The sequence below is a fragment of the Porcisia hertigi genome, chromosome 35, assembly GCF_017918235.1.
Source record: "Porcisia hertigi strain C119 chromosome 35, whole genome shotgun sequence".
Taxonomy (NCBI): Eukaryota; Euglenozoa; class Kinetoplastea; order Trypanosomatida; family Trypanosomatidae; genus Porcisia; species Porcisia hertigi.
In genome coordinates this window covers 2,155,220-2,165,574 of record NC_090594.1, presented here as the reverse complement: position 1 = coordinate 2,165,574, position 10,355 = coordinate 2,155,220, and the positions used below count along the sequence as shown (strand labels likewise).

The 10,355-nt window shown below is 57.1% G+C and overlaps 2 protein-coding genes across 2 annotated transcripts; both read left to right on the top strand.

Annotated features, from left to right (window-relative positions):
• Positions 1 to 767: 767 nt before the first annotated feature.
• JKF63_01566 (uncharacterized protein) lies at positions 768 to 1,943 on the top strand (the record flags this gene model as incomplete). The annotated part of the gene is made up of 1 exon (XM_067897612.1): positions 768 to 1,943. One exon carries the CDS (start codon positions 768 to 770, stop codon positions 1,941 to 1,943), a length of 1,176 nt encoding a protein of 391 aa, XP_067753769.1.
• Positions 1,944 to 4,523: 2,580 nt separating this feature from the next.
• JKF63_01565 (uncharacterized protein) lies at positions 4,524 to 9,914 on the top strand (the record flags this gene model as incomplete). The annotated part of the gene is made up of 1 exon (XM_067897611.1): positions 4,524 to 9,914. The coding sequence occupies one exon, from the start codon at positions 4,524 to 4,526 to the stop codon at positions 9,912 to 9,914; it is 5,391 nt and encodes a 1,796-aa protein (XP_067753768.1).
• Between the last annotated feature and the right edge of the window lie 441 nt (positions 9,915 to 10,355).

Below are 10,355 nucleotides of genomic sequence, written 5' to 3'. Positions count from 1 at the left end.
ACCGCCTCTCCCCACATATACACACGTAGCGTCCGCTCGCACCGTTTTGTTTGCTCAATCCTTTCTCAACACTTTTCTTTCATGCAAACGATTACTGTTGTGGTTTCCTCTTCCCATTGACTGGGGGTGGTTCGTTGAGTGGTCTACCACACTGGCCTTTCTTTTTTTTGCCCGTACGTTATTATCACGTACATTTTCTCAGAGAGGGTCTCATCATCCTGTAGAACAACGCAGCGCAGCGTCAACCCCCCCCCCCCCCCCGCGGACTCTATTTCTGCTCGTTTTTGCTAGGCGTCTTGGGTGGTTTAAGGGCGCGCACAGCGTACGCGTGGATTCACTGGATCGCCCCCTGTGCGTGCTGCGAAGCCCCTCTCACCTTTTTCTATTTTTTTTGTCATTGCTGTTCAGCCGCTGTTTTGGTCTGTGTTGGCTTGTGGTATATCGGCACGGCGGGCCCATCCTTTGATTTCCTGAGCTTTTTTTTTGTTCTCTCTCGTCTGCGTTATTCCTCTTGTGTTCACGTATATTTCAGATCATCTTTTTCTCTCTCCCCCCCTTTCTATTGCGTCGGGCTCTCTTTTATTGTTGCCGCCTGCGCAGGGTCAGCTACTTTGTGCCGGAGGAGGGGAGTTGCTTTGAATATTGTTCGCTTTTGTCTGCTTTACCCCCCCCCCCCCCTTCTTCACACACACGCACAGCGCACTCCCCTCGTCCTCTATTTTCGCTGCGATCATCGCCACAGTAAATCGCGTGTTATCTTATAGTCCATGAGGGCTTCTACTCACAGCCGTGCCGGGAGCTCCCCGCCGGCACAGCAGCTCCCGACGTCATCGTCCCTGTCGTCCGTATCGACAATCATGCGTGTATGGAACGACCGCCTTCGAGCAATTTCCTCACCGCGAGATGCACCTGCCACGGGCGGGCTTGACGACGTCGCCGTCTTCCCCACCCCAATGGTGAAGAGGGAGGGGCAGCACCGCAAGGTCTCTCTCGTCAGCTCCGGTGGTGGTGGTGGTGGTGGTCGCCTCGTATCCGCATCCGAGGTGGATGATGGCCTCACAGACAGTTCAGCGGCAACGGTGCGTACTCGCTTCTCCACGCTCTCCGCGGCGATGAGCAGCAGCACGCAAAGGACGACAGTAAGGTACCAGGGAATGACAAACGTCCATCCTCGCGTATCCTCTGTCGACTCAGCGCGGCGCTCCGTTGACCCCAATGCCGAATGCGTCGTAGGGCTGGCGAAGCCATTGTTTCCGAACATTCTGCTGACTGAGGGGCCGGACGATGGGAAACTCCTCACACTCGTCTTGGACCTCGATGAGACTCTCGTCAGCAACCGTGACTCTCGTCAGTCCGCCGCCGTTCTTCGGCCGTACTGCCTCCACGTACTGAAAGCCCTGCGTCACATGAAAGAGCTGGAGATTGTGCTGTGGACAGCATCGACGAAGGAGACGGCGTTGCCGGTGGTGGAGCAGCTGCACAGAGGGTGCGTCATATTTGACGATATCATCTTCCGAAACAATATTTGGTTTACGCAGCCGTCGTACGCGAAGGACTTGCGGTTGCTTGGCCGTGACATGGAACGCGTTCTTATTGTGGACAACTCCGTTGGCTGCTGCAAACTGCAGCCCCGCAACGCTCTGCTCGTTGATGATTTTCATGGTGTGCGATGTCGGGGCGACGCTGCCCTCGTGAATATGTACTATGTGGTGGATGCTGTACTGCGTATGATACGTGAGCGTTCGACGCCGGTCTCGGAGGGGCTGGAGCGCCTCACTGCGGAGGGGCAGCTGTGCCACACGGTCAGCTACGACCTGCCTGGGTACTTGAAGAGAGTACCGCTGACGGAGGTCCCAGAGTTGAGGCGGCCGGCCGTTGGCCGCTTTGCGCGGGCGAACAAAGACCCTGTAGCCGCGTCCATCATGCAGCACTGGGTTTACTAGAGGGGCGGGGTGGGGGTAGGGAGACCAGGCGGGAGGAAAAACGCTTGGCCGAGTGAGGGAGGCGATGTGTGGTGAATGGCCGAGGGAGAGAGCACACACGTTTGTGCGCTCACATTTTGGTGTTGTGGGGGGGGGGGGGGGTAGTGTGGTGTGAGAGAAGGCGGGGGAGATGATGAGCAGATGTGTGATGCCGGCGATGCGTGCTCGTTCTCGCTCTCTATTTTTCCCCCCTTTTGCCGAGACTTCATGTGCTAAGAAAATCTCCTGTTACCGCTGTGCTCTGTGCTGTTAGAGGGTAGTAGAGAAAGTCTTGGAGTGTCATTGCCCCCTCTTTTGTTTTTGGTTTGTCGACCTTTGTTGTGGTGCGAGGGTTCGTGCCAGCGCATCGCAGATGTCCCCCTCCCCTCCCCCTTTGTCCTCACGGTGGTTGCTGTTTTTCTTACCTGTTTTTCTTTTTTGTTTTCCCGCTAATGAAGGACGTAAGAATGAAGATGTGCACGACAGATTGGGTGATGTACGCACCACTTCTCTCTTCTTTACTCTCACTCGCGATTGTGAAGTCGAATATTGTGGATGCGCAAGCGCTTGCGCATCCGTGAGGGTTATTTGCATATTTCTTTTCCTTCACTGTGCTCTTCTTCGACACACCTGAACTAGAGGACGGAGAGCTGCACAAAATGTGTATCAGTTAGATTGGCATTTGGTGATCTCCCTTTTTTCGTTGAGGGGTGGGGGTGGGGGCTCAATTTTTGTCACGGTGGTGAAGCCTGGCTGTTAATACCGAGGGTGCTCGTGGGGAGCACTGGCACAGGAAGATCTCGCTAAGATCAGGAGTGCGGGTGCGCAGGTTTTGCCCCCCCCCCCACACACACACACACGACCGACCCGTATATCTCCGATATCCCTGAACTCATCTCCGCTGTTGTGTGTCCCCAATGTTTCTCATCCCCCCCCCCCCCTCCACGCGCTGTCGAGACGCGTTTTTTCTCTAAGTACTTCCTTCCAGCACATTTTTTTTTCTGTGTGGCCATGAGCTCGTTGTGTCTTGTTATCCCTTCCGTTCATCTAACATTATATATATTTATAGGCTTGTATTTTACGTGGAAGTCGTACTCTCTCCCCCCCTCCCCATCTCTTCTTTTGTTTTTTTTTACCACGTGGTTCTGTGGTTGAGCCGTATGTTATTCTTGCCATCCGCTTTTTTTTTCCCTCCACGGAAACCGAGCGGAGCCAAAAAAAAAGAAACGAGGTGATCGGAGGCCCATGCCAAGTCAGTCAGTCGGCCAACGTTTTTTTGTGTGTGCGTATGCATTTTTTGTGTATCTGTGACAACCCCTTCTCCTTCCCGCCGTGCGGTGCTCTTTGTCCAAGTAGAGCTAAAAATGAAAAACGAGAAAGAAGAAAGACAGAAGAGCGGGCCCAACTCGTCTATTAGGTGAAGAAGCGAGGAAGGACTCCAAAGACTGCCGGTACTTCTTCTACGGAGAATACCTCCCCCCCCCCCCTTTCCCCCTCCCCTGCCAGCGAAGCACTGTGGGCTTGTGGTGCCGGCCCACCCTTTCCCCCGGGGTGGTATGCGTTTGAGTGTGCCTGGAGCGGCCTACTTCCCTCAGAGTCATGGAGCGATGGCCCACAGATATTGTGGTCTATACAACTCGGAGGGACTGGCGCTGGCACGGAGGGAGAGGGGGCACGTGGCGCCACCAGCCTGAACCTTTTTTTAAATTATTGCCCCCTCATGTCTCCACAAAAACGGGCGAGGAATCTCGAGTGACAGATGAGCGTCTACACCGGGGTCTTTTCAATGAGGGGGTCCTCCTCACTTTGGATTTATTCCGTTTGGTTTTACCCCTCTATCTCCTCCTCATCCCCCCTCCCCCCTCCCCTTCTATGCTCTTGTACTGACCGCATCGTGACACTCTTTAAACTCCCCGCGCTGCGTACAACGACGCCTCTTGTACACAGCGCTTGCGCATCAGTTTGATATCACAGCGTTGTTGACTTCTTTAGTGACGCGATCATCGTCTCCACTCCCCCCCCCCCTCTCTCTCTGGTCACGCCTGCATACTTCAGTCCTCTTGCTCACCGGAGGCGGCGCAATTGTTCTTCGCACGCCCCCGCTTGCACCTGCTAGCTGACTGCAGTGTGCGTGCTTGTGTGTGTGTCGGTGGGACAACGGAGGTCCTCCTCGAGTGGACCTGTGCCTTTACAATCCTCTGAAAACAAAGCTCAAGACTGCTAATAGCTCTTCCTCTTTATTGTCTTATGGAAGCTGCCTTAACACGCTTCCTCACGCTCGGTTGACTCTAACCGCCACAGCTCACATTGTTCAACTCACACCCACACACGCACACACACACACACACATCCGCAGTAGCGCTGGTCTGTCTGCGTGTGTGTGTGTGCGCTCATCACGGTACTGGATATTTTTTGTCGAGAGTGTATTCCTGAGTTGTTCTGTTTTTTTTGATAGTTGGTGCACTGTGTGGTTGTTTGATCCACGGATTGCGCCTCGCCTCCCCCCCCCTTTCTCTCTCCCTCCCCTCGTTGTGGCTGCTGCTGTTGCCCCTCTCTCTCTCAATGTCCCGCGGTGTGAAAAGCTCACAAAGCAGCGCAGCACGCGCGATGGTGTCCTCGATGGGTGCCCCAACCGGTCTCAGCTCATTTCTGGGCGGATTTGCTACTGACGCCGCGAACAGCACAGACACGGAGCAGGAGAGTGAGTACATCGTGAGCCTGAAGCTGCTGAGCAAGACAAGTGAAATAACAAAACAAAAGGCGTTTGACCGGCTGTTGGAGCTGATAAAGTCGACCCCCGACAGGGTGCTCCTGCAGTTTGCCAGCGCCACCGTGGAGGCCATCATTCAGCATGCCCACCATCCAAAGCCAGTAATTCGAGCGTGGAGCTATCAATTACTACACGCACTGATGAGCAAGAATAAAGAACTCAAGAAGGCCATTGTACCGGAGCTCAAAGTACTCTCTGGTGCCTGGGTCATGGGGATGAACGATATGGAGGCATCGGTGTGCCAAGCAGCCGCGGCCGCATTCGATGTCGCATTCGTATCAGAAAAAAAGACGCTCATGTTGCAGCAGTTGATGGATGCCATTATGGCGACTCTGCGCACCGCTGTCGAGGAGGTGATGTGCTCGAAAAAACCTCTGCAGGATGACTCGCTGGACTTCAACGCGAATAGGATATTCGCAGCACTCAAGTCAATGGGGTACATGATCAGGCAAGTGAGCGCTGCGCAGACCGCAGTGCTAAAGTTCGTGCAGGACCCGCAACTGTTTGGCGCTCTCCTGCCGCCGCGCGAGTTGCCCAAGTCCTACCTGCTCGTTAAAACCCCGCTTGCCCGCTCCGCGGTGCTGGCACTTCTGCGCGATGTTGTCACCTTCTGTCCCGCGAACCCAAGGATACACCAGCTCGTGTCGCAGGCGCTCTACGGCTCGATCCTAGACTCGAACACGGCGGTGGCGTCGAGGACGTGGGAGCTCTTTCTCTTTTGGTGTCGTAATAATGTCTCTGATGTAGTGAGCCACATGAAAGCTGGTTTTCTCGATGATGTGGTCAACTGTTTTATGGAGTGCCAACAAGTAGAACTCGCAGAGGTGATCTTCCCCTGCCTGTTCCCCCTTCTGACATCACTCTCCAAGGATGCGCGGTGCGAAGGCATCTTGGACGAGTTCTGTGCAGCTCTGGTGGAGCGACTGAGCGTAATGAACCAAACACCAAACATAAGCGCACACGAGTTGGAGCTGGTGCTGACGGCGACGATGGAGTGTTGGGAGCTGCACTGCGTCCGCAAGAAGTCCAGCCGCGCCTCTGAAGACAGTTTGGAGTTGTTCACGGTTATCAGCTTCAACGCGGTGCAACTCATGCAGGCAGAGGCGAGGGCGACGCGCTACCGGGATGTCGTCATATCTGCCATGACAAGGAGCCTCCTGAAGACCGCCAATCGGTGCGAGGATGTCTTCAAGCAGTGCTTGACCATTATTGGAGCTCAACCAGGGGCGGTGTTCTGCGTGCTCCCCGACTCTCCCGACCCGGCACTGCATTGGAGTTTTGTGCTTTTCCAGGCCCGCCTGCTGGGGCGTCTGTGTGCTAATGCGTCGAAGTCTGCTCCACCCGTGTCTGCCGCCGTGACGACGTCGCTGGCAAAGCGAACAGAGGGCGCGATAACGGTGCATTGCCGGACGCTGGTCGCAGATGTTGCAAACACCTGGTTGCAACATCAAACCACCGCCGCCGCCGCTGCCAACGATATGCGCAAGTGGGCTCGACTCGCGGCATTCTTTGGTGAAACACGTGGCAGCGACTTCTGCCCCCCCGACGCGGTGGCTGATGCCGTTTTATGTTCCCTCTGCGGCTATGTGAGGCACGTGGATGCCGGAGAGACCACGGCGCAGGAGCACACCGGTGAGTACAAGGCGGATCTGGTGACGGTAGTAAAGGAGGGGCTAACGTGGAAGCACCGGCCTGCTTCCCAGGAATTGATGGAGGCGGCACTGTCTGCCCAGGAGCACAGCTTGAAGGAGGCGGCGCTGCGTCACTTGACGCAGGATCCTGCGGGGTTGTGCGAGGTCCTCACCCGCGCTGTCGCACTATGCGACATTGTCGGTGTTAATCAATGTGTAACAGACTACGCTGAGCGTCAGCTAACGCTTTCGGAGGAACAGCGGTGTGGTGTCCTGGCGGCGTTGCTGAAATCGGTGAAGGAAACGCTGGAGATGGTTGCGGAGGGCAGAGCGAGCTCAGATGCAGAATCGACGCTTACCCGCCACTCGGCGTCGAGCTACGGCCCCTCCGAGGCCTACTCGTCGTCCTCTCCCTCGGACTCCACAGCTGCATCGTCGGCGAGCAGTAGCGGTCTTGGTAGTGACACTGCAGATCCCGACGCATCCAGTGTTTGTAGTGGTGACGCAGCCAATCTTGCCCCAGAAGCGCGGGAGCGAGTCACGAAGTGGGCGCAACTCTTGCATAGCGGCAGTGCCTTCGCCGAGCTTCTGCATCTCGACACTGCTTACGTTGTAGACAATCTGCTCACCCCTTTCTCCTACATCAGTGCCGCTGTGGCGACGCGCGTGTTTGTAGAACAGTATATCTCCGTCAAGGCGATGCGGGTCGCGCTTCACGAGCACCAGTGCCACGAGGATGGAAGTGATGACCGTGACGAGGCGAGCGGCTCTGACGTGGTCGCGTACGCAATGGACCAAAAGGTGCACTGGTCGAGCATCGCGGATTGCAGTGCCTTGGCGACAGTGGTCGGGGAATTCCTGGACAGCTACGCGGTCAGTTCCGAGGATCGCGACGCCGTTGCCGCTTCGATCCTCCGCTCTGTCTTCTGCAATGACAACAGCCTGCCTCTCTCCTTCTTCGCTGCCTACCGTCTGTCCCAGCTCGTGCCGTATGCTTCTACAGCGTGTTTGCAGTCATTCACGACGTCAGAGTCGGTGTGGCAGCAGGCAGCGGTTGAGGTCCAGGCTGCCGAACTAGCTAACAACGAGGCAGCTTGCACTCTCTACGATGGCTATCTCTCACTCGAGTTATTGAGTCCCAGCTTCACCACCACCGTGCGCACCGCGCAGCTTGTCCGTCTGACGGACAGCATCAATGGGGTGGCAGCAGCGGTGACCATGGCCAGCGTGAACCCTAAAGCGGCTGCCTGCGTATTCTGCCAACTGCTGCGCGTGGCGGCCGCGAAGGAAGTGCTAGCAGACGGTGTGTGCCGGACGCTGTTCGATAACGTGCTTCCAGCCACGATGGCTTGCTTCGACGTGGCCGAGGTGGCCATTGAGGTGGCGGCGCTTGTGACCTCGACGGAGGGGCCTCTCTCGGCTGCCGGGGTGCCGTATCTCTTGCCAACCTTGGCGGCCGTGTTGCGCGATGTTGCCCCGGCAGAGGATACGGTGTTTCTGCGCCGAGCCATCCGCGTAGTGAGCGCCGTCTCGAGCACGGCCGTGATGGCGCTCTTCAACGCCGAGGGGGCGAGGGGCATTGCGCCAGTGCTGGCGATGGCTTATACTACCTTTTTCTCTGTTCTGGATGAAGCTGCCGACATGTTGCGGTTCAACATCGCAGCGCAGATCCCGGCAGAGCAGGAGCGGCTGCTACTGGAGGCGAGTTGTCAACTGCCGACGTGGGACATGACGACAGCGAAGCTCACCCTGGTGGTCCTACGGCATCTGGCTTCGCTGCCTGCGGTGTCCGACAGCACTGTGAAAAGCCTCATGGCGTTCGCGTCCAAGCAGACTCCGCTGGCTGGGCTGGAACTGCTGGCCGAGCTGTCGTGCACTCGAATCCCCAGCCCGGATGTGTACAGTGAGCTCGTCCGGGTCATCATCGACACCCTGTGTCGCTGCCACCGCCTGCGTCACTTGCCACCAAACGGGCGCCTGCAGAAGGAGTCTAGTGGTTCGCTGGTGGGCAGTGTCCCCGTTTCCCTGACAACCCTACGCCGCATAGTGATGGCTGCAGTCCTGGCCAGGCGCGGTGTTGTGCTTCACAGTCGCATGGACAGCGTCCTGCGCAGCACAGTGAATCTCGTCGTATTCGACGCCGTCTGCGAGGCGGTGTCGCGGCTGCGGTCGACGAAGGGTGCCGAGGTGACATCGCTTGCCAAGCTCATCGCCTTCACTTCGCGCTTCATGAGTGATTTGCTCACCAGCGACGTCATGCCTCTCCGAGCATCGGACATAAGCGTGGAAAAGATCGCCTCGGTCTTGTGCTTCGCCCATGCCTGGCTCTTCGCGACGGGAATCGCGAGGTTGGAGCAGCTCGGCGTGTCGACAGTGGCGGGCGTCATGCGCAGCGTATGCTTGCTGGCGAACCTGACTCTCATGCGTGCCACCGTCACGCTCGCCGCACCGATGCAGACTATTATGCAGCGCTCCTCGCTGAAGCCGTTGCGTGAGGAGTACTCGACAGCGCAGCCAGCGAAGGTGGTCCAGTTCCGACACCAGAACACGGTGCTCACCAAGACTCATAAACAGAAGATGCTGCTCTTTCCGTATCTCTTGTCGTGGTGCGTCTACCTCAGCAGCGCCACACCGCCACCGGCAGAGGAGGCGCCGGGTACCGGCAGCACCGTTGCGCGTAACAAGGAGTTGCAGCGACAGGTGTACACCCTTCTTGACCTCTTATTCGCCCTCATGCTCACACCGATGGAACGGACCGCAACCAAATTGGACTCGACGTTTATCGGCGCCTCGCTACACCCTGGCGCCGCAGGTAAGAATGCCACCGGGCAGCTGGGTTTCGAGCTCGTTGCGCTCACGCGCGTCGACTCGCCAGATCAGATGGCGCAGCTGGCTCGTGGCGCCTTCGCTGTTTTTGCGCAGCTGCTGCACGGCCCCACCTTGTCACTTACAAAGAGTTGGCTGGAGACGGTGGAGCGCAAAGGCCGGGCGCTCTTCTATAGCTTCGTTGGCGAGCACATTACTGGGATTCTCATTCAGGAGAGTTTCCTGTCGGTCCTGAGGCACAGCCCCGATGGTAGCAGTAGCTTCAGCGTAGGAGACAGCTGCAGTGTGGAGGTGAACGTGGCACAGCAGCTGATTGACCTGAGCTACGAAATGGAGGACGCGAAGGTTGCCGTACGCATCACCTTCCCAGCAGCTTTTCCGCTTCACCCGCCTGTGGTCGAACACCAAACCGGCCGTGAGTGCGGCGTTTCCGTGAAAAAGTGGCGGTCGTGGATGCTGCGTATGTCCGTCATCCTCTTTGGCGGCTCGGCGAATGTGTGGGAGTGCATTGACCTCTTCCGCCAGAATCTCGAGGCGCACTTCCGTGGAATCGAGCCATGCCCCATTTGCTTCGGTGTCGTGAGCTCGGTGAACCACAAACTGCCGGACGTGCGCTGCTCCGTCTGTCAAAATTCTGCCTTCCACTCGAACTGCCTGTACACGTGGTGGGCGACAGGCTCCAACAATGTCTGCCCACTCTGTCGCTCTCCCTGGATCGCGGAGTAGGTGTCTGTTGGTTCCCCCCCCCCTCTGCTCGACTAGAGCGGTATGGGGGGGGGGATACAAGGAGGAGACGTAAAGGGTCGTGCTGTGCGTGTGTTGGTCTATACCGAGGGGGGGGGTTTTGAGAGTGGCGTTGAGGGTGTGCGATATGATCTGTGTTCCCAACAATGCCACTGTGCAGTGGTGCTGGATTCGTTTTTCTTTTTGTTGTTGTTGTTGTTTTCTCTGTTCACGTACGAGACTAGTTTCCTGGGGTGTGCAGCAGAAGCTGCCGCAAGAGACAACACGGTTCAACTCCCTTAATATGTCCACTCACCCCCTTATTTTTGTCATCTGGATGTCGTTGCACACCAACTAAAGGCTGAGCAATGAGGCAAGTCCCTCGTTGCCCCCTGGCGTCGCGCCCCCTATCGCCCCTCAAGCTTTAGCGCCCCCTTTTGGTCA